Genomic DNA, 24,371 nt, shown 5'->3' with positions numbered 1-24,371 from the left:
TGCATCATCATCTTTTACACCACATTCATTAATTTATCTTTCTTGTAAGGTGAAAGTTTCGACTGTTTTTTACTGGACTGTCCACAGAAACCATTGAATAACTTTTTTTTTTAATGGAAAAAGAACAAAACGATTCAGAATTTTGAAACAACATAATAGAATAATAATAGTTAATATTTGTGTATTGCTATCTTCAAGTAGTTGCTCAGATTACATGATTTAGGCATGAAAAAATGGTCAAACAATGAAAGTACAAACCATTCTTTTTGATGAACTAACAAATGAATGAAATGTCAAGTTTTCATGCCACTAAAAGGTTACATATTATTGGCAAGCCCAGCATTTAGCAGGCAAAATATAACACATTTACAAAGAATTAGTTTCATGAGATCCCACTTGTCAAGACAAGTCAGTTCTAGGATAATTTCAACGTAAAAAAAATCGAGAAAATATTAGTTTAAGCCTTAATTCAGGTTTTGTGGAACAAACATAATTGTAGCACTCTGGGTGAGTGAGGCAGGAAGATCACAGTTGGGAGGAGGGTGTGACTCAGTGAAACCTCATCTCAAAATTATAAATAAATAAATAAATAAATAAATAAAACGTCTAGGTATGTATGATGTAAGAAGGCCTGGGTTCAATCTTTAGCACTAACAAAGAACCTAAAAATCCAACAGTAGTAGCAGTAGCATCAACAACAACAAAACCAGTTTAACAACCTTTCAATTTCTACTTCAATTCCCTGCTTCATCTCAGTTACCCATTATTCCATAGATTGGATCATAAAAGGACTTTGAACTTTTCCCTGAGATTAGACACACTTAATTTAGTGGTGGTAAAGTGCATCAGAGTAAGTTTACCATGTTTACAAGGGTTTTTGTTTTTGCCATTTTTTATTTTTCCCTTTTGGACACTTGCTAGGCCCATTTATTTTTCTCTGACATTAACAGGGCCAGGTGTCAAGAACTGAAAAAAGTTTTTCTCCATAGGAAGCGGGAGGAAGGGGAGGAGTGCTGTGTTAAGGTGGCTTCATGAAACTGCGTGTTAGAAACCGCTGCTATAATACAGGAAGGAAGCCCTTCCGCAGAATGAGCCTGCGCCAGGGGTAAAGCTAGCTGTGGTTTAACTGGGTGTTAAGAGGTGATGGGAAGGGGAGGGGGTGGCAGGAGGTCCCTCCGCCCCAGGAGGCACATTTTTGGGTGGCATTCTTGGCCAAAAGAAAAGTATACAATAATAACTTAAGGTTCTTTTGAGCTGTAGTTGATGTTAAACCAAGGTTTATTTTCACGTGTGTCTGAACCCAGCAGCAGCTTCTGTAGCCCCAGGACCGCTTACACACGGATGGCGTGGAGCTTTCCACAGGCCTCTTGCCTCTTGACCCCGCACTGAAGGACCGTCCCGGGCAGCAAGAGGTCTAGCTGTGCCAGGGCAGTAGCGCTCTGCCACATGGACAATGTTAATGGGCTCCATCCAGCTCCAAGCTTCTACAGCTCGGGATGGAGGAAAGAGAGCGAGGAGAGAAGAGGTCTTCGGGCCGATGACTTCTGAACCTCCCAAAGTGTTGACATCTTGTTCCAGACCCCAGCACCAGGGGCTCCCCGTAATGGGGAAGGCTCCGGAATTATTTAGAATAAGGCCCAGTTGGCACGCAGCGACAGCTCGCGGGTTCCCTTAAGAGGCAGCCCGGGCCCTCCCACCGGCCGGGCTGGAGGGCGGAAGGCCGGCCGGCCAGTAGGCGTGAGCGGGGCGGTGGCCCGGAGGAGGGCGTGGGGCGGCAGGCGGCGCTCTCCGGCGCGGGAGGCGGCCGCGGCGTGGCTGGCATGGCAGAGATGCGGCCGGGGCCGGCGAGCGGGTCTCAGCTCAACGCGCTCCCGGACCACTCGCCGCTGCTGCAGCCCGGCCTGGCGGAGCTCAGGCGCCGGGCCCGGGAGGAGGGCCTCCGGCTGGAGCCGCACCCGCTCTCTGACGCCTTCCTGCTGCGGTTCTTGCGCGCTCGGGATTTCGACCTAGACCTGGCCTGGCGGGTAAGCGCGCGCCCGGGGCACTCGGTTAGGCGCTGTGCTGTCGGCGTTTGGTGACGCTCCGGTCCTTCCAGCTTCTCTGAGCCAGTGAAGACTGTAAACTTAGAAAAGTACTGGAGCCTCCGGAGTGCTGACCCATCTGATCGCAAGCACTGGGACTAGCCCTTGCGCAGATAAGTCCCCGCAGCCTGTAAACTTTGAAGGGCACGGAATAATTGCCTTCTCCTCATGGTAGAAAATCTGTTTTATTAAACAGTAACTCTAAGCAGGCAGCTCACTCGTCGCATCTGAGTGGATAACTTGCGGGAAAAGTAAAATTACCAGTAACACTGAAGACCTGAAGCCATATCCTAGCAAAATATATTATTAATGATAATATTAAAATATACAGACAATAAAGCAGTCACAGATATTTTGAAAATAGAGGAGCGATGAGGTGATTCTTTTCGTATTTCCAGGTGTGCTACACCTGAGTGAGAGGAAAAGGTGGTGGAAAGGCAGAGATGCCACGCTGATTTGGCACTAGGATTCTGTGTCCTCATCTGGTCAGTAATGGGGAGGACTATTACTTTACTGATCGTTTGTGAAGGCTGAACATTAACAATTTAATAGTTAAAACAGGATGTGCCCAGCAGTGCCTGGAACCCAGTGAACACTCAGCGGTTGGATCAGATCTGGCCCTTTCTCTGCGCGCCCTTTCTCCATGTCACTGCTGAGTGACAAGAATGGTGCTGTAGCACAGAATTCCAACCTCAGCATAATTTTTATTGAAAAAGTAATGAGCATGGCAAAAATAATGCGGATAATACAAAGCAGTAAAAAAAAAAAAAATTGTTGGTGGCCGTGAGGATCAAGATTATCTAAAAGAGAGAAGTACTCTGCCCCACACCTTAGCTTGCCAGTCAAGTGCCCAGAGACCGTGCCTCTGCTTCTTATCTTTCCAGAAATAATGTATGCTCATGCAAGCAGATGTGTTATGTTTTACATTTTGTCTTTCTTACTTACTATTTAGATCATCTTGTAACAGCGTGTTCACAAAGACCTTATTGTTTATTGGGCTCCTGTTATTCCATAAGATGGATATGTTATATTAAATATTTCTGACCTGTCCTGTTTTTGTACGCAAAGATTGTGAGCAGCTAACGGTCCTCCCTGCGCTCAGTGATCGCGGTGTGCACGTTTCTGCAGTTAGCCTAGTAGTGCATAAGATGCAATAAACATGGCAGCTATGGTTTCTTCCGTCACTGAACATCCTTCATATGCTTTCATACTTCATTTTTGTGCTATATCAGTCCCTGCTTTTGGATTTTGTAATGTCTTCTATCCAAAATTTTCTCAAGAAATAGGTTTCTCTTTCATATATTGATGTCATTGATCTATTGGAATTTTTTTTCAATACTAAGGACTGAACCTACAGCCTTTTTATTATTATTTTAAACTTTTAGGAGGGTATTGTGATGTTGCCCAGGCTGGGCTTGAACTTGTGATCTTCATGGTTTAGCCGCTTACAGTGATGCATGCTCTATTTTTCCCCTTTTATTGGTGTTAGAGCTAAAATAACAAAGATTTATTTTCCATGTATTCCACTGTTATGCAAGCATCCTAGCACTATGAGTAATAAACTAATATTTATTTAGCAGCTGCTGAATATGTAGTTTCAGGTCGAATGAAGAGTGCAGTTTAAACAAAGCATATATACAAGGTGTGATCAAAATATATAATGAATTTTAAAATTTAAAATATAACTGTGAAAGACACATGGCTATTAATCCTTTTCAGAATACTCCTTTCACTTCAGGCACACGTATCTCGTTATTCTTGCCCCTTTCTGAAGTTCTTCTGTGTCATTATGAAATGTGGTAGAAATTTAGTGGATGCTGCTGCCGAGTACCATCCAGCAGAAAGATAGGTTAGTAAAAAATGTTATGGTATGTGTGCTAATTCATTTTACTTACGGAATCTGGAACTATGAAACTTCTGGCTCTTAAGTCAAAAGAATCATGAAAGGTAAATCCAAGACATCCAGGCAACCAAGACAGTGCAATTAAACGCACTTATGGAAGAACACTTTCAAAGCTACTTTAGCAAGTGGCAAGAGTGGTGGGAAAGGCATGTTGAAAGCAAGGAGGAACATTTTGAGGGGGAACATGGCCATCGTCTTTTGTGTTAATTTTAAAAAATTTATAGATCCATTGTAGTTTTCAGTCACTAAAGGTGACTAATATTAGAAGTTGTATGATTTGCAGATTTCATTTTAGCTGCCTTTGAAAAAGTAATACGTAAATAAAAAATTTACTTCCAGACTTGGTGATATGTGATGTATATCATATATATTAAATCAATCATTTCATATATGTCGTATCATATATATTTATTTATTTCTATTCTTTTAGTTGCTGAATGATCCTTTTATACAATCCCAATGAGGAATTGGCTAGCAGGACTATCAAGCCCATTAGAGAGAGACCGAGTTTCTGCCTGTGACCTCTTTGTCTTACTTTTTTGCCAACTAGAAAGGAAAGAGCAAAGCGAAAAGTGTGAAAGTATCTTTTTATTTTCTCTACAGTGGCAGTTAATTAAAATCAAATTTTCTTACTTATAATTTATAAGTCAAATAGCTTGACAGTACCTGTTTTCTCATTATTTTAGTGTTTTAATCTGAAGCTATAATGAATCAATAAAGACTTTTCAATGTAATATTTAACATGCTTATAAAATGCCTCACACTTTGGTAAATAATGTTTGCATGGGTTATCACATTATTTTTCTCATTTTAGAAGGAATTGCAATATACAGAGTAATTTTTCAAAAATGATATAGCTAAGAAGTGGTGGAACAGGGATTTGACTTAAGGTGAAACTCAGGAGAGCTTGTGCTGTCAGATCTGGGGCTGTGACCCCTTCAGTTTACAATGAACCTGAAAACCACCATGAACTCGTCATCTTCTTCTATGTGTTCTTATGGATTCCTGTATTTTACAGGCAACTAGCCTGTTTCCTATATTTTTGCGCTGTCTTACTATGGTTAGAATATAGTTTGACCCCTCCAAAACTGGTATGTACAGTTAAATGCTCACTGTAAGATATTAGGAGGCTAATGTTATTTAGGTCACCAATTATTTCTTATTTTTCTTTTGGTTTGGAAGTGGGGCCTCTTTTTTTTCTTTTGGTTTGGAAGTGGGGCCTTTGCAAGGATATTAATATTAGACAGAGGTAAGGCCATCAGACTGTGGGGAATGATAAAGAACAAAGTAAAAAGAGAGATGATAGGAAATAGAGATAGACTTCGGTAAGAGGGATTAGAGATGGGAGAAGGGGAAGGGAAAAGAGAGTAAGGAGGATCCAGGTACAATATGTGCATATACTAATAGCCCACCATGAATACACTCATTATATATCACAAACACGCACTAAAAATTTATATTAAGAGACAAGGACAGACAGTCTGTCCTTTCAGTCTCTCATGTGACATCCTGTGCTGCCAGGGACTCTGCTAGCAACGTAATCATCAGATGCTGCCACTGGACCTTGGATCAGAACCGTGAGCCAAAATAAATCTCGTCTTTGTAACTTACACAATCTGGGGTATTTTGTTACTAGCAACGACAACAACAATGACAAAACTGAGATATATGTGAAGTTTTTCATCTTTTAATTATCATTATTGTTTTCTCAAAAGATTTTGAATCTTTCAGAGTTTCAGACTCTCCCTGTAATTTCTTTTTTTTTTTTGTCTTTTTCGTTTTTATCGGTACCGGGGATTGAACTCACGACTGCCTGCTTGCAAGGCAGGCGCTTATGCTGCTGAGCTAAATCCCCAGCCATCTCCCTGTAATTTCTAAGTATAGTTTATTGTGTACAGTTTACCATATCACACATCAGTTTCAATCTTCACTCTGTTCCTGTTAGATACTGCTCTGAACCAATGTATAATTTTTCAGTTTTACTTGTCTTATTAACATAATTGGGGTAACAATAGTTACTTCTTTGGTAGTTGTGGAAAGGAATTGAAATGTTGCCATTATATTCTACAAAAGTGTCCCGAATCTGATTGTTTTGTTTGAAAATACATGAAAAGTATAGGAAGAAATTGCTATAAAGTCAAAGCATAATATTAATTATTTATTCACTTCTAACTTTTGTATGAAACACTTTCTGATAATGAATATTCATTTGTGACATTTTTTTCAATGCTGTTGTGGACATAAGGTGGTTTTAATTTCATCATTATATTTCATTTATTTACTTCCACTAGACTTGTGAGTCTATCCCTGGAAAAGCAATGACCAAAGATCTGGCTTTAGATCTTTTACTTTGCAAGATTTAAGTGTCAGAAGTGTGAAAGCACTTCATATATCTTTACAGAAGGAATTGCGCAGACCCAGAGTTGATTTACTTATGCATCAATTCATTCTCATTCGCCCCGTGTTTCCATCTCTGTCAACCCAGGAGATGAACAAGCTGAGCACCGTGCCTCTATTATAGGAAAGATCCTTCTAGTGAAGCTGCAGCTTTTATCATTCCACAGGAAAACAAGACTACTATTTATATAATGTTGCTAATGTGCTGTTTCCAGCATTTTGTTTTAACCAGAAATAAAAGCCCTCCTTTTATGTCAGAGGAGACATCAAAAAATAATGAGGATTGTGAAATGCTATTGACACTTATTCTGATGCCCCCTAGGACAGGATGAGGAAGGAAAATTCAACTTACAGAGCAGAATGAATGCCTCAGAATCTACAATGTGCCTACTGTTTTTACTGCCTTTGGAAATGTTATTTAGGTCACCAATTATTTCTCTGTTGACACATTTTTTTTCTTTCTTACCTCTCTGTTGCATTTAACTCTTAGCTATCTCCTCTTTTTCTAAAAGTTAAGAAGAGTTTCTAAAATGCAGAGATGAAAGTGAGGGAGAGAGACAGAGAGGCAGAGACAGGCAGATGATTTCCTTTGGGCACATGGTGCTGCTTCTCTCAGTCCAAGAAGCTTCTCTTTCCCCCAGGTGTTCCAGTCAGTGACATTTTCCAAGGCTCAGAAGTTCATCTTCGACTTCTGGTATTATTTCCTATCTAGATGATTGCCAGTTTATTTTTAAGAAAGTTACGTTTATTCTAAATACTTTCAAATACAAGCTGTGTCCTTCCTTTCATCTGAATTGTGGTTCTGTTTCTCATAGATCTCTATAAACTTGAACCAAATATATTGTGATTTTGGAAAAATTGAGATATATGTTTGTTTTAAAATTAGTATCTCTTTATATTTATGTGGACCTCAGGATTAAACAGTTGGCCTCATGCACATTACAATAGAATATTTTGGCAGTGCTGAGAATAAAATGTAGGATCTTGTGCATGCTAGGCAAGTGTTCTACTACTGAGCTATAGCCCCAGTTCTAAAGCATAGTAAGTTTTAAATGTATCATTTGTTTCAGCATTCTCCATAAGATTTTACCAGTGTTTGTATTATTTGAATATATGGATTAATCATTTCTGGCCGTTCTTTTAGATAAAATAAGTAGATTTCTTCAGTTGTATTTTGCCAGTATCTATTGTTTAGGTTGCAGAGCCTCTCCAGTGAAAATAAATCCATTAATGTCTGTACTTTTACTAAAGGTAGTGTTGCAGTTATTTATTGCCAAGGAATAAATCACTCCAAGCCTTATCAACTTAAATTACAGTTTGTATTCTCCAGTTTGGTCAGGGCTTGTCAGAACAGTTCAACTCTGATCCAGATGGCATCAAGTGGGAACTTGGCTGAGTTCAGACTACCCAATATGACCCCTCTATGTCAAGGGCTTCTCTTCATGTTGACTATCATTCACTAATCTTATATGGTGTCTGGATTCTTAAAGCAAATTCAGAATATTACAGACATCTTAATGCTTGGCACAGTGTATTTTTGTCATATTCTATTGATTGAAGCAAGGTGTGAGGTCAGCTCACATTTATATGGAGGAAATAAAATAGATCTTACCTTTTTCTGGAAGGAATGAATGTGTGAACTAAGAGGCAAGATTTGTGGCTGTCTTTGGAGACTACTCTCAGGAGGAACAGAAAATTACTCAACCTTTATGATTAACTCCTGTCAGCCCAGCTCCCTCATGAAGGTGTGTTCATTGGCTTTGTTTTGCTGGGACAAAATAACTAACATCTGCAATTTAAAGAAGAAGAAATTTCATTTGGCTGTAGGTTTCAGAAGTTTCAACCCATGATCGGCTGGCTCCACAGCAGAAACATCAAAGAAGGCCATGGTAGGGCACAGCTGCTCAGTTCACGGTGGCTGGGAAGCAGAGAAGGGGAACAGCACTAATTCAAGGCGGAACTGTGGAAGCTCTCTAGAGAACCTCTGGTTTGAGTCTGTCTTAAAAGATTGAAGAAACTGGAATCTAATGTCCACAGATGATGACAAAGACACACCTGCTCAAGCCGAATGGAGATTTTCAAAGACTGATTTCTGTCTTCCTCTTTGATTCCATCCAGGCTGCAAGCCTATTAGAATGGGGCCTCCTACAATTGGGATGCATTTCTTGCCTCAGTTTGATACCTGCATGCCAAACAGCTCTGCAAACACCCCACAGGCACACTTGGAAGTGTTCTTTACTAACTTGCTAGGATTTTGTAATTCAGTAAAGTTGACAATTATGATTAGTGATCACAGGAGACACTATGTTCATTTCTATAACTGAAAAGATAACTCATGCAAATTCTGAAGTAATGGATAACAACATGCAGACACAGTATCTAGGCCTTCCTTGTCTTTTTTACAAAATGCTTGCCATGCTTGTTATCTATGGACAATGTTAATTTTATTTTTCAGTTATTAAAAAACTATTATAAATGGAGAGTGGAATGTCCAGAATTAAGTGCGGATCTACACCCTAGAAGTATTCTTGGCCTTTTGAAGGCTGGCTACCATGGAGTTCTGGGATCCAGGGATCCCACTGGTAGCAGAGTTCTTATTTACAGAATCGGTGAGTCATACACAACTCTCACCTACCTTCCTTTCTTCCTCTATTTTCTTCTTTCCTTCTGTTTTTCCTTTACTACCATATTGACAATGTCACTGTGTCTTTGTTTAAGAATTTAGCTTTTAAGATTTTAGGATTTACCTTGGGTTTACTTTAGATCTTAGTATTTCCCCAATATAACATTTTGGCAGTTGTGAGAAAATTAGCAGAAACATACAAGTCTTACTTCCATTTCCCACATAGTCACTGTATAAAAGAAAAGAAAAACTGAGAAGGAAAATGGTGAAATAAAGTGAAAGGACTCAGTATTAAGCATCTAAAAAAGTCTTAATAGGAATTATAAAAAAATTCTCAACAATAAAAGTTCCAGGAGATAGCAGATTTTGCCTTTCATGTGCACTGCTAAATTTCAAGCACTATTACATGGGAGGAACTCATTAAACATTTATGGGATGAGTAAGTGAACAACTTGTTCCATAACTCCCAAGGTGAGGAGCAAAGTGTTCATACCCTTGGCTGGAAGAGAGTGAAGCAGGGTGCTCAGGACATGGAGATGGTGGCAAACCCTGTAAGACATTAGTTCTTTTTTCTTTTCACTACTCCTTTCATTTTTTAGGTGCTTCTAGTGTCTCTGTAGGTTGATGTCTTCTCTGTTCAGTAGCTATAACAAAACCCATAGGCTAGGTGGCTTATAGATAAAGGAAGTTAGTATAATTCCAGAGCCTGGAATCTCCTAGATCAGAGAGTGAGCAGATTTGGTTCTAATGAGGGCATTTGCAAAGTTCATAGGTAGACATTTCACTCAAACCTCAAAAGCAGAAGAGGCAAAGTATCTCTTCTGGGTCTCCTGAATAAGGGCACTAATCCTACTTATGAGGCCCCAGCCCTTATGGCCTAATCATATGCAAAAGGCCACTTCCTAATATCCTGACTTGGAAGTTACAATGTCAGCAGATGAATTTTGTGGGGACACATACATTTTGCTACTTCTTTAGTTTTGTGGGTGTTTAAAAATTCTAGGTAAAGAAAAAGAATTCTCACTATTCCTAGGAACCTCTTATAGCCCAGTTGACAGGACATATTTCGATCAACATTTCATAAAAATTGTAATCTTAAGGAATGTGTACTTTTTTTTTTTTTTTTTTTTTTTGAGATAAGGTCTTACTGTGTTGCTCATCTGGGCCTGAATTATCTACTTGCCTCAACCTCCTAAATAGCTGGGGCTAAAAAGTGCATGCCAACATTCCTGCTGACATTTATATCTTTAAATATTTATTCTATATATTTGTGTTTGCTACTTGCCACTAGGTAAGATTACTGCCTTTAACTGCTGCTTTCTTACAAGAAGAGTCTACATCTATTTCTATATTAGATCCTTGAGTAGAATGACTCTGGGTTTTTTCCTTGAGGTTACATATCAATAAAACTGGGTTAATCATGGGATCATCATCAATAAAATAGACATCATTCTTTACATTCATTCATCCACTAGTGTCAGAGGTGATTGTATAAATTCTGGGCAGGGAAGCTCCCTGAACTCTTTAAAGATAGAGTTTCCAATGTCTATGTTTTATTTAGAAAAGAAACCTATCTATTATAAAAATACAGGGTACCCAGTCACGTTTGAGTTTCAGACAAATAATTTTTTATTATGTATGGGGTATTCTTACACTGAGAAATAATACCATACTTATCTGAAATTCAACTTTAACTTGGCATTCTAGATGTTATGTGACAACTCTATTTAGGATCCTAAGAACATAATACTGAAACCTTCAGCTGGTTCTTCCTGCCAGTATGTGGCTGTGCAGTGCTTGACCTGGGGTAGGTAAAGAAAGAACACCTTGATAGTGCAGAAACAAATGTATTATTTTGATCATAAAATCCTTGACAGTGGGGCAGGGATATAGCTCAGCTGCACAGCACCAGGCTGGCAAGCATGAGGTCCTGAGTTTAATTCGCAGTACCAAAAAAAAAAAAAAAACAAAAATCCTTGACAGTGAACCAGTAGGTGTAATGTCCAGTCTCTTATGGTATATTAATTTAAAATGTTGTTTAACTCATGAATATTTTAAAATCAGGAAAACCATGTAGGTTCAGTGAGGATCAGAGTTGCAAGGCAGGTATTTAGCAAATCCTCCCTGTTATGTTTTTTGTAGAATAAAATGAAAAATTTGGAAGAGTTTTATGAGTGAAATAAAAGGACAGGATAAAGTTATACATATTCTAAATTGAATTAAGTTGATGGGTAGAGCTAAAGAAAGAAATCAATGCTGGAGCTTTTTGCTATAAACTTAGCAGAAGCCCCTTCCCTGTGTACCACCTGTGCAGTAAAAACAGTGAGAAAATGTAGGACAGCTCTCCCTCCACAACAGCACCACAGCTCACCATGAGACGAAGTTTTGATTCTTATCAGCTTACATGTCAGAGGATGTAATGCTGTACATTTTCAGACAAACTAGTACAGCACAAAGATGAATTTTAACAGCAGCTATGAAGTGTTGGTTGGCTTGTTCTTATGAATAGAAGTGATAGAGGGTGTTGCCTGGGTTGAAATCTCAGCTCTGACTCATTTTGCCTCCAGGGAAAGCTGCATAGCAGCAATTCAGTTTACTCATGTAAAATGAGCATAGCAGAAAGCTGTCTTACAGGATTGCTGCAAACATTCAATCTTGATTTACACACATATACCCACACATACGTAACAAGAATACTACCTGGTATATAATAATCACTTGATAAATGTTAAGTAGATGTTAGAGAATGAATTAAAATTTTAATTACTCTTGCCCTAATAGAGCCTGAAGTCTGTCCAGCACTATCAAAGAACATTCTATGATGACCAAACTGTCCCACAGTGGCCACCAGCTACCGTCACATGTGGCTTTGGGCACTTGAAATATGGCTATTTTAACAGAGAAACTGAATTATTACCTTAAATTTGAGTAGTCACAGGTAGCTAATAGCTACTGTATTGGATTGAATAGGTTAGAAAGTTCAGTTGGTTGGCTCAAAAATTTAGGCAGGAACTGTTTTCATTTGTGCTGATCATACATTTTACCGTGGTAGCGTTTAGGAGAGTCTGGATCATACATTTTACTGTGGTAGCATTAGGCAGCACGGGATTTTTGAGCTGGACTGATTATTCAGATAGTTACTAGAAATCTAATGTCTTAAAAAGCGAAGACCTATCCCCTTGTTCTTTCCTAAAAGTCCTGGTTACCCTTTTCCTAGATCGTGAGCTTCTTCCTTGTTACTAGAAGCTACCACTTAACAGTTAAAGCTGCCACACTTCAGTCATTTAAAACAAAGACTCTTCCTCAATCCCCAAAATCCTGCCACCTCCACACTCACTGTCACTCTTACTGTTTTTAGCCAGTTGTTAAATTAGTAATGTTTACCATCTACAGTTGCCCAGAGAGCCTCTTTATTTTATTCTGGTCTGATTTCCCCTCCGCCTCTGCTGAAAACACTTTCAATAATCATCAATGACTTTACTTTCACCAAATCTACCAAACATTTTTGGTTCCCTTTCACTGAACCTCTCAGAACAGTGAGTCCCTTTCTCTTCCTTTGAAATATTCTCTTCCCGTGGCTTCTCTAATGCCTGGTTCTCTGGTGTTTTCCTTTGTCAAACTTTCAGCTCCTTCATCTCCTTTGTTGGTGTCACCTTTTCTACTCATCCTCTTAAATTTTAAGTTCCTTAGCCTCTACTTCACATCCATTTTGTCTTCTTTTAACAGAGAAAAACAACGATCTAAGACAATCTCTGCCATAGATGGCTGTGTATGACAACCAACTCTCAGAATTATTACTGAGTATGATAAAAACATACAGTGAATGTATACATTTAAAACAATTATTAAAGTAAAATACATTATCATTAACCCCCACTCAAAATACTTCCTCTTGCTTTGAACACACTTATCCCATCATCCTTGACACTTTCTGAAGCAGTTCTGGAGTCCTCTGTAGTTGTTTTGGCATGGCTGCTTCAAGTCCTCAACCAATCCTAAGCACTTTGACTGAGGTAAGACCCAGAAAAATCTTACCAGATCCAGTGAATAAGGTGGATAAGAATACGTTACAATGTGTTCACATAACTGGCATTGCTGTAAATGTTTTAAATCAATCCGGGGTACTGAGGCAGCCATGAAAACAATATACTCATGAAGAGGATTTTCAGAACTTCTTCAAAAGGGAGGAGAAGGATTGATAAGCGTGGTAAAGTGGGACTCATCCCAAGTGGGATCCAGGGCAATATGCCTCTTGTTTTCTTTTCAATTTTTTATTATAATGAATGATCACCACATTCCTTGGAGGAGTTGACACATGTATATGGCATATCTTAATCCCATTACTATAAGGAATTTTTAATTTAAACATGCACTGTGTTTTTGGATCATACTTCATATTTTTACCCTTATCTTCTCTTTGGGGATCCAAATCCACAGTCTACTTCCTATTTTGGCTGTATCAAGTGGCAGTCTGACAACCACCATTTGGACATGTTCATACTTATGATTTTTTTCCACTAAAAACATACCTTTCAATAATCTTTTCTTAATAAATAATTTCACCAATCTACTCAGTTGCCCAAGCCAGAAACTTAGATTTTTTTTGAAGTTGTATCATTACTAATGAACAATCTGTCTTGTCATTTATCTGTTTGATAGTCTATAAATCAGTCTGAATACTTCACATCTTTTTTCTATTATGGAAAAAATTTACCGAGTCTTAGTATTTCTGTTTCTATTTCTTGCCCTCTATTATTCTAGATCTTGTTTTAGAAGGATATCAAAATTTCTAGATTTAGCTGTATTTGTTACTTATCTTTTTGTTCATATTTATCAATTTTTGGCTTTTTATGACAAGTTTGAGAGACCACTTCAACTTGATCTTTCAAATTCACTATTTGCCTGTGTCTTTTCTGTCACCTGTTCCATTAACTAAATTTTTTAAATTGTCTTTTTATTTCCAGGATCTCAACTGATTCTTTTGAAATATTTGCCGATTCTCATAAAAATGGCTTTCAGTATTCCTCCTCCAACTTATCACTGAGAATATTAGGTTTCCTCCAGTGTAGCTTAGTACTTTCCTGTTAGTTATTGGCATTTCTGCCTGCAAGGCCTGTTCTGGGGATGGGGGGTTCACAGGGTATGTGAACCAGGGTCTCTGCACTCCCTGAAGCACAAGCCTGTTTTCCTTTGGTATGTGAGGCTCCCTGAGTGTTTCCTAAGTTCTTCTTTCCCAAGCTTGTGGGAACTTCCTGTCCAAGTGTGTGGGACACGCATTTGCTACATGTTCCTTGTCAGCAAGAGCTGTAATAATAAAGAGTATCAACTGTCAGCTCTTCCTGCATCTGTCTGTATTGCTGAACTTTCCACTCTGTGACAAAATACCCAAGGAAAACTTAAAAGGAGGAAAAGTTTATTTTTGCTCATGGCTGCAGAGATTTTGGTCCTCGTTTACTTGGTCCTCCTGCTGCAGACCTGTCCTGAGCCAGAACATCATGGCAGGAAGCAAACATCAGAAAACTGCTCAGCTCCTGGGCAGTTAGGAAGAAAGTACAGAAAGGGCTGGGTTTTCAGTAAACCCTTGGAAGGTATGCCTGCAGCAACCTACTTCCTCCACTTACGCCACAGCTCTTATAGTTTACACCAGTTCCCAGTAGCCCATTAAAACAATGAATTCATCAGTGGTTTAATCAGTTGCTCAATGCTCAGTGCCCTCAAAATTCAGTCACCTCCCAAGGCTCTGCCTTGAACATTGCTGCACTGGGGATCAAGCCTTTGACACATCATCTCTCAGGGAACATTTCAAATACAAACTATGACATTTACAATGAGGCCCTAACTGCTCCTCATAATCCAGGCTATAACTTTTCCCATTTCTAACACCTTTGGTAAGCTTATAGTATAACTACAGGCTTCCATCTTTAGATACAGCCTTCTCATTGAGTGAAATTGTGATCTTATTTGGCCCTCAAATCAAGCCTATATCCCCCACTGCCATGTTCTTAAAAAAAAAAACACACAGAGATTTGAGGAGGAAGGGAGAAACAGGCATATATATCAATGTATTATTATTCAATTCTTTTTTTTTTTTAATCGGTACCGGGGATCAAACTCACAACCACCTGCTTGCAAGGCAGGTGCTTTATGCCGCTGAGCTAAATCCCCAGCCCCAATTATTCAATTCTTAATACTGGGACTTGTTTTTATTCCTAGTGATTACTTAAGTCTAAAAAGAATTAGTTCCATTTTGAAATCTTTCTGGTTCTTTACACAAAGCTCAGATATAATAATATTTTTTTCTTTAGCACGTTGGGATCCAAAAGTGTTTACAGCCTATGATGTATTTCGTGTAAGTCTAATTACATCTGAGCTTATTGTACGGGAAGTAGAAACCCAGCGGAATGGAGTCAAGGCCGTGTTTGATTTGGAAGGCTGGGAGTTTTCACATGCTTTCCAAATTACTCCATCTGTAGCCAAGAGGATTGCTGCTGTTCTTACAGTAAGTGCATATTTTAACTAGTAGGTATCATATTTATAAATAATTATAATTTTGGTATATTTATTAGATACTTAAAATTTTAGATAAAATATATAACTACACATAAACAGTGCAGCATCACCTTTAATAGAATAAATTTAGAAACTTTTTGTTTGTCTATAAATAGGAAAATGGTTACATAAATTATGGTATATTCATTTGAGGAGCTTTTGCAACAATATTAAAACTCATGGTGATTAAAAAATTGTATTTAATCAATGGAACACAATAGGATATAAATTATTTAGAAAATATTTTTAAAATTCTGTTTAAAATAAAGTTACAAAGAAAGAACCTAGAGAAAAAAACACAAATAAAAACTATGAAAGAAATACTTTCATAAGAAAACTTTGCTTATTAACAACATAACTTGGCTAGAGAAACTGATGAGTTTTTTAAAAAGAACTCTTTACTTTTTAAACTTCAAATAAGCCAATATTACATTGATGATAAAGATGTATACTATTTTCAAATGTTAAAAAAGTTTGTATCTATTATTATACTCTTTCAATTTCATTACACTTTTTCTTTGTACAAAAATAATTTTGGCAGAAATGTCAAATTATATGTTCAAATTAAATTACAGTTTTATGTGATTGTGTAAAGGGTTTTCTGGTGAAACAATTTCCCTCTCTGAGATATATAAAAAGTAGCATTTCTTTATTTTTTACTTAGTGCATACCTAGTTTTTATACCTTTTTCATTTCCTTCCCATTTCCTCCCTCTCCTCTGCACCCACCTTTTGCACCCTTCCTTTGTTATTGTACGTTTCAGTATGTGATATTTACATTCCTTGCACAGAGTTGGTGGCTGTGCATAACACATCTCAACTTCTCGTTTCTTAAAAGATTTTGCCTAACAAATTTTTATAAAAAGATCTGTTCTTAATATAGTGACAGTAAACTATAAGCCAGGTTTCTGTTTTGAATGAATAAATAATTTTGAAAATAAAATCTTATTTTACAGAAGGAACTTTATGAATATAATTGTAATAGTTATGTTTTATTATAAAGATGATTTTTTACTTTCAAAAGGATTCATTTCCTCTGAAAGTTCGTGGCATCCATTTGATAAATGAACCGGTAATTTTCCATGCTGTATTTTCCATGATTAAACCATTCCTGACTGAAAAAATTAAGGACCGGGTAAGTCAAACATGTTGAAGTCACTATTCTACACCAAACATTTTACCCCATTTTCTAAGGATTTATTCCCTCCCCTCATGCCAATCAACCTATTCAATTGCTTCAGTATTTATCTAATAATCTAATTTCTTTTATAAATTAATATTTATTTTTAATTTTAAAATTTAAGCACTTTTATTTTAAAGCTGATCTCTCACATTGCCTGCTATAGTGCAAAATGGTGTATTACCTTTAGAGGGCAGTGTGGTAATAGTTATCAAAAATCACAGCCTTTACAGTTGTGGGAATTTGCCTTACAGATATACACCTGTAAACAAAATCACATGTACAAGAATATTCATTGCTGAAAATATTGGGAACTACTAAGTAGTCATCATTGGTGATTGGCTAAATATATTATGATACACACAGAAAATACAAGATTTGCAAGATAAATTGTAAGGTGAAACATTGAAAATGCAGAGTGGTATTGATAGTATGCTACCTCTTCTATAAAAAGGGAAGAAATTAGAATATGTAATTATACTTACACTAAGGTTACATAAAAGAATATACAGGAAAATAAGTGATTACCCACAAGGAACAGAGTAGAGATGTAGACTGGCACAGATGAAGATAGAAATAACAGGAAAATATTTCACTGCGTATCTTTTTTTTTTTTTTTTTTTTTTTTTTTGTACTAAGGATTAAACCTACAGCCTTCAAACTGAGCTACACCTGTACATCTTTTTGTTTTTATTTTGAGACAGGTTCTCACTCAGTTGCACAAGCTGGGCTCAAACTTTCAATCTTTTTGCCTTATACTCCTAGAGTACTGGGATTACAAGTGTGCACAATGCTCAGTACTGTGTGTCTTTTATCTTATTTTGACTTCTAATCATGTCAGTGTATTATTGCACAAGTAAAAATATTTTTCTTAATTAAAACATGTAACTAAAAATCGTAATTCCCCAATGGTGTAACAATATATTAATTAAAGAAAATAAATTTGATGGGTTTTGTTTTGTTTTACCTGTCCTGTGAAAGTACCTGTGAATAACTGAATATTTTGAAGGGCTAAAATAGAGTTCTTGAATTCTAATGGCAAGCTTTCTTCTACAACAATCTGTGGAGAATTCCTACTGTATTTAGATAAACTTTGGCATCATTTACTGTCTTGGACACAAAACATTTTTTAAAAAAACTTTGACAATTCAAATCTCAAAGATCATTTAAATATAAATAATGATAATGTGAATTGTAATTTTTTAGCATTATAATAATTTTTTTCCATTGGGACTCAAATCCAGGGATTTGAGTATGCAATAGCATGAGAGGCCAGTATAGTACCTCCTCAGTTGATGAAACTGTATTTTTTTTCTTAAGAAATAATAAGCAATTAGGACCCTGGAGCTTCTTTACAGATTATCCAGATATTTGTCTTCAAGGTGAACCAACTATAAATTTTCTGCTTAAATGAAAATGGAGGCTTTTCACCACTTTTCAGTCTAGAAATCGGTAAAGGGAAGTCCATAGTTTGTTAATTTTTTTCTCTCTTCAGTGTATCTATAAAACAAGAGTTCACCTCTATTTAATTTAGAGATCTAAAAATTAAGTTTTTCTCTTTAATATTACATTCTGGACAAACAAAAACAAAAATAAGCTGAACCTAATAAAAAGACAAGGGCAAAAAAATTAAAGTTATTTTATTTTGTTTTATTTTATTTTATTTTATTTTATTTTATTTTAAAAAGCAGAACTGATAGCCAGGCATGGTGGCATATGCCTGTAATCCTAGCACTCTGCAGGCTTAGGCAAGAGGACTGCTGTGAGTTTAAGGCTGAATTCAAGGCTAGCCTGAACTATACAGTGAGACCTTGTCTCAAAAAGACAAAACCCAAGCAAAGGAGTATAAAGAACCACAAAGCTGGCTGTGGTGGCAAACACTGTAATCCCAGCACTCTGGAGGCTGAGACAGCAGGATCACTATAAGTTCAAGGCCAGCCTGGGCTATATAAGCAAGTTTGAGAGCAGCTGCACTATATAGCAAGACCCTGTCTCAAAAAATTATATTAATATTTATTTATAATAATTTTTTAAATAAAATCAGAAAGCTGGTTGTGGTTGGCACACACCTTTAATCACAGCTACAGGGGAGGCTGAGGAAGGATTGGAAATTCCAGCCCAGCCTGGGCAATTTAGCAAAACCTAGTGTCAAAATTTAACAAGAAAAGAAAAGAATAAGGACTGGGTATGTTGTTCCATGTAAAGCGCTTGCCCAGCATGTGTGGAAAACTTACAAAAAGATAAAATAGGAGGGTAGAATCAGAAACAGAGATTTCATGGAGTACATAAAAAGGGGAATTTTCCTTGGATATGTATTTGATACAGTTTAACAAACTGTTACCTTTTGAGTTTATACTTTTAAAGTGGAAATAAAACATGGTAGGCAAAACATGACATAAGCCCAGAGCTATATCTGAAATCCTTGGCATTCCCTGTATTTCTCAAAATAACAACAATGTAACTGAAGAAGCGTGTTTGTAATATTACTTGTTAACTGATGGCTTGCGTCCTTCTAACGCTTTTTTGCTTAGTGTCAGGCTGTTGCTCTTCAAAATTAATCATGCTTTAAAAGGCATGTTCTGAGCCAGGGATATAGCTCGGTGGCACAGTGCCTGTTTGGCAAGTGTGAGGTTGTGAGTTCAATCCTGGTACAAAAAAAAAATTGTCATCTTTTCTGAAATTTGTTTAAAATATATGCTTATTTTTACAATACAGGAAGAAATGAAAAAGGAGAACTAAAGTAATTCAGTAAAAATCAATTGACATGAAATAGAATTATTGAAAGTTGGGGGAACAATTAAACTAGCCTTTCCCCCCCATTTTTGAGTTATTGGAAACACTGTAAGTTTTCTTGTTTCTCCTTTCTTGAGAAGACAGAATGTATTCTCATTTAATTGATAATATTTAAATATTTCAGAAAAATGCAAGGATTGTGGTTCTTGAATACAGGATACTCATTTATTAATCATCATATCCTAGCATATAGTAATTGCTTAAATTGTTATTGATGGCACAAATGAATACTTTGACCAAGCAAGGGAATTTATTTATTTATTTATTTATTATGCACTTTTGGTTTCTTAATTTCAAAGCATTCTTTGATTTATGGTTTATCATTATTAATAGTAGTAGTGATAATAGAAATTGAACCCAGAGAGTATAAGTTACATCCCCAGGCAGTTCTATTTTATTTTTAGCCTATGTACTCATGCTGGTCTCCAATTTAGAGTCCTCCTGCCTCAGTTTTGTAAATAGCTAGGATAATAGGCATGCATAACCACACCTACCTATGATCAATTTTTAAAGTTCAAAATACTTAAAAATATTATTATAATTAACAACCATAATTATCTATTTTTGTTTAATCAAGACTATATACTGCAACATATTATTCCTTATATACCCAATTATATGCTCAGATATATATTTGTATTTACTATGAATTAATATTGAGTAGTACATTTTTGCCATGTTTTCACAAATCTTGTGCAGTTATAAGAATGCAGATCTAATAAAGTAATAAAAATTTTAGATTAACAGCAGCATAAATAAATTTTAATTTTATAATTTTAATATTTATAAAGAAAAAAGAATGTAAATACACATACATCCTCTCTTACTTTGAAAGTTATTAGAGGACTTTATAAGGCTGATTTTTTTCTCTGGAAATGTATCTAATACAGTGAGAAGGGGAGAGGATGACTTCTAAAACATTTTGGTTATTTCAGATTCATATGCATGGGAACAATTACAAACAAAGTTTACTCCAGCATTTTCCAGACATTCTTCCACTGGAATATGGTGGTGAAGAGTTTTCCATGGAGGACATTTGTCAGGAGTGGACAAACTTTATAATGAAGTCTGAAGATTATCTTAGCAGCATTTCTGAGACCATTCAATGAGAGTTATTTCATCCAAATGGTTTCCTAATTAAAAGTACAACGAAAAGTTCTCACATAAATGAAGGGTAACAAGTAAATATTTTAATTGCTGCTTGTCTTATCTTTAAAAATGTGAATGTTTAAAATACTTTTAAACCCTTTTTTCACTTTGGGGTACTTTAACGTTAATATACTCGAATAGCGTAGGAAAGATTCCCAATTTTTGCACTCAGGAAATAACAGAAAGTGATTTTTAAAGTGGCTATTCATGTGCATCTTTGTGTGTTTTTATAAAGTTTTATGTTAAGCGAATTTTCTGATTACATTTGTTTAGTCATAGATTTACAATATCTACTTACAGAAATATTGCACAAATCAAGTGAGTATAAAAAACTGTTAACACTCATTTTGTATGGGTGTCAGATTAAATTATAATATAGACCAAAATGTGAATATAGTTTTACAGATACTTCTGCAGGCCAGCAGGATAGTTCATCTCAGGAAATCCTATTGTAGCACATTTGCACAGCAGAAACTTTTGACTGGAGACTCTATATTCCATACTATTATATATAGAATCTATAGATTTATGTAAAGTTACAATTGATAACTGATTAAAATGTAATTTAGAAAATATTTCAGATAGATCATGGTTTCTCAATGCTGCTTTATTTATTTTAAAAAATCAAAAATGTAATTTTAACTCCTGTTTATGGTAATCTTGTGACTATATTACATAAATATTTAGAGTGATAATATTTAGTTATATTATACATGGAATTTTGGGTTCAATAATTAACAGAACTGTGCATAAGAAATTAAGTCATTGTCAATTACATCTGGCATTTTTCAGTTTACACATAAACTAGTTTTACTCTTATATCAGAGTATTCTAAGTCTCACAATATAACTTTTTAAAAAGTGACTAGGATGTGCTGTTTGTAGTGCAGTTTTTATGAAAGAATATTTCATTTACCAAGAAAGATATAATCTCATCTTATAGTCAATATATCTTTCGAATTATGATATAATTTTATACTTAGTATTTTTAAATGGATTTTATTTTAAACAAGAAAATGAAAGACTATTGAGTATGAAATTTGTTGAACACGTTCAGCTTGTTAGATTTTGACACTAATCATGCAGTAGTATCTTTGTACAAAGATATTTGCTATGAGCAGTGGTCTTTTTCTTCATAAGAAAATTAGTCTAATCAGGTGATCTGATACTTTAATTCTTTGTACTTATGACGATGAAACTGAAAGTAATTGTAAATGTTCTTTAGAGGAATGTGTTTGAATTTGACATAGCATTGAGAAGCTAACTTGACATTACACATTTTATAAAAAAGTAGATCCTGTCTGTTTTATTAAAGGAATTTAAAAACCCTTACAAAATTGTATAATTTTAAATCATATAATTAAAAATCATAATAGAAAAATCTCTTAAAAAGATAAGCAGTAACAATGACAGGAATCTCAAGTTTATCCAATATTTATTCTTAGAAGGATATTTATATCCTTCATTTACATTACCTTCTTAAAATAGTTTCTTATAATTCTGTGAAGGAAAAATTAGTACATGAATAAATAATAACATTTGAGCCATCTTTTAAAAGTATTTCATTAGTGATGTATTTAAGAGTAAAAGAAATTAAAGTAAGTTCATCAGTGCAGATACATTTTAATGATGAATCTTTGGAATTTTATAAAATAAAGCAGTTCTCTGAAGAACATCATATGAACAGATAATTTCATGAACTATCAAGATAAAAAACTGTCTGTTTGTATTAAATACTATGATTGTACTGGAAGTGCCTTTTGAAAGGCTAATTTCACATGTGCTCATTATGTTACTGAACTGAACAGTAATTTATTTAATATTGTTTAAAATATTAAAATCTTTCACTTAAAACACTGTGTGCAAGATTTTGTTTAAAAATATGAATACGAAGCATTCTTTTTCAAAAACTTCTTTTTCTAATTGTCTGTTATACAACTCTCTCTCTCTTTCTCTCTTTCTCTCTCTCTCTCTCTCTCTCTCTCTCTCTCTGTTTGTGTGTGTGCAGGGGGTCACACTCATCTCATACATAACAGGGAAATACTCTACCAATTGAGTTACATTTCCAGTTATCATTTCCAGTTATTTTTGTAAGTTTTAATGGAATGTTGACTTCTCCTGCTGCCTAGTTCAAAATGATCTTCCAGCCTTCCTCCCAACTAAAGGACCTTGACAGGCTGGGAAGTGCACAGGTGAGCCCTTCTTCCATACAGAGAACCCCAGGTGGCCTGGTGAGATTTGACAAGGCCTTCTTCCACCCACCTAGAGCTAAGCTTGTGAGACCCCAAGTGACACAGTAGGGTCCTGGCTAGGTTGCACACGATGGACAAGTGGATCTAGTAGCCCGAACCAGTATGAAGCTGCAGTAACAATATAAGCTAAGGGTTTGTTCACATCAATACTCCTCAGCTAGTCATCCTAGCAAGAATATAGGACTCACCCAACTGGCCCCATAAGAAGAACTCAGGTGCCTGGCCCCTCCCCTACACTGTAGGATCCAGCAACTGGGTGAGTATCAGCCACACATTAGGACAGCAAGACACACATGATGGACAGTTGAGACTAGCAGGATTGAAAACACCACAATATTAACCAAGGGGTGAAAATGCAAAAATGAAAAAGCAAAATGCAATCTCCTGTATTTGTTCCAGACATTGAAATAGAGGACACAGTAAGTCACATGCCTGAAATTTCTGAAAAGATAACAAGTGAAGTAAAATCCATGAGGTTACAGAGGAAATCAGATTAGAAATAATCTCTCAAGTAAAGAAAGAAACAATAACCTTAATGAAGGAGTTGCTCAGCATAGATAGAGAAGACAGATAAAAAGTACACGAGCATGGGAGAATGATGGAAACATTGAAAAGGCCATATATGAAAGAAATAGAATGCATGAAACATATTCAGAGAAATATCCAGGAAATTAATAATTTCCTTGAAAGCTGGCAAAGCTGCTTGAATGAAACTGAAGATAGACTTTTAAGACCTTGTAGAATCACAGAGAGTGATCATGAAAGGAAAGAACTATTAAAAATAACAAGGGACCATGAAATAACAATTCTATATCCCAAGATGATGAAAAGAAAGTCAAGACTAATGGGTGTCAGTGAAATGCAGGAGTCAATATAAATGACACCAAAAATCCCCTATTTACAGAAGCAATAGAAGAAAATTTCCCAAGCATGGGAAAATAATCTGTAGAACAGATAAATGAGGCAAATAGAACTCCAAATAGCCATAATCAAAATAAATCTATGCCCAGACATATAATAATCATAATCCTAGAAATTCAGCATAAAAGCAATACTAAAAGCTATTAGAGAAAGGAAATGAATCACCTATCAAGGAAAGCCTGCTAGAATCATAACTGACTCTCAACACAAACCCTCAAGTCAAGATGAGCTTGGAGTGAAATATTTCAAGCCCTGAAAGAAAACAACTTGCAACCCAGGTTCATGTACCCTGCAAAAATATCTTTCAAAATAATGGAGAAATAAGAAACTTCTATGACAAAGAACAAGAAGAAATTCATGTCCAACAAACTAACTCTAGAGAAAGTACTGAAAGATATACTAGATAGAGATAAAACTGACCACAATCACCAGAACAACAATGGAAACACCACCAGGCAGGACAAGCAATTAAATAAAGGGGAAAAGCAGGAAACCAACAACAGGAAAAGAACATAACAATAATCC

The 24,371-nt window shown here is 36.1% G+C and overlaps 1 protein-coding gene and 1 long non-coding RNA gene across 4 annotated transcripts in view; one reads left to right on the top strand and one right to left on the bottom strand.

Moving 5' to 3' along the window:
- LOC134477884 (uncharacterized) overlaps positions 1-24,371 on the bottom strand; it is a 48,687-nt gene that overhangs the window by 7,899 nt on the left and 16,417 nt on the right. The window lies entirely within an intron of this gene.
- On the top strand, positions 1,080-22,527 carry Ttpa (alpha tocopherol transfer protein). Of its 3 annotated transcripts, XM_003480079.4 has the most exons (5): positions 1,123-2,024; positions 8,837-8,990; positions 15,310-15,503; positions 16,577-16,687; positions 20,461-22,527. In XM_003480079.4, the coding sequence occupies exons 1-5, from the start codon at positions 1,821-1,823 to the stop codon at positions 20,632-20,634; spliced, it is 837 nt and encodes a 278-aa protein (XP_003480127.1). In that variant the 5' UTR covers positions 1,123-1,820; the 3' UTR covers positions 20,635-22,527. The 3 variants fall into 3 exon arrangements, with proteins under 3 accessions (XP_063113446.1, XP_063113445.1, XP_003480127.1); XM_063257375.1 differs by lacking the exon at positions 16,577-16,687 and having other exon boundaries at positions 1,102-2,024; XM_063257376.1 differs by lacking the exons at positions 15,310-15,503; positions 16,577-16,687 and having other exon boundaries at positions 1,080-2,024.

Source organism: Cavia porcellus, unplaced genomic scaffold (genome assembly GCF_034190915.1).
Source record: "Cavia porcellus strain 051 isolate PalLab524CR breed Dunkin Hartley unplaced genomic scaffold, mCavPor4.1 scaffold_10, whole genome shotgun sequence".
Taxonomy (NCBI): Eukaryota; Metazoa; Chordata; class Mammalia; order Rodentia; family Caviidae; genus Cavia; species Cavia porcellus.
The sequence above is the reverse complement of the archived record's forward strand: the minus strand, read 5'-3'. Positions and strand labels throughout refer to the sequence as shown.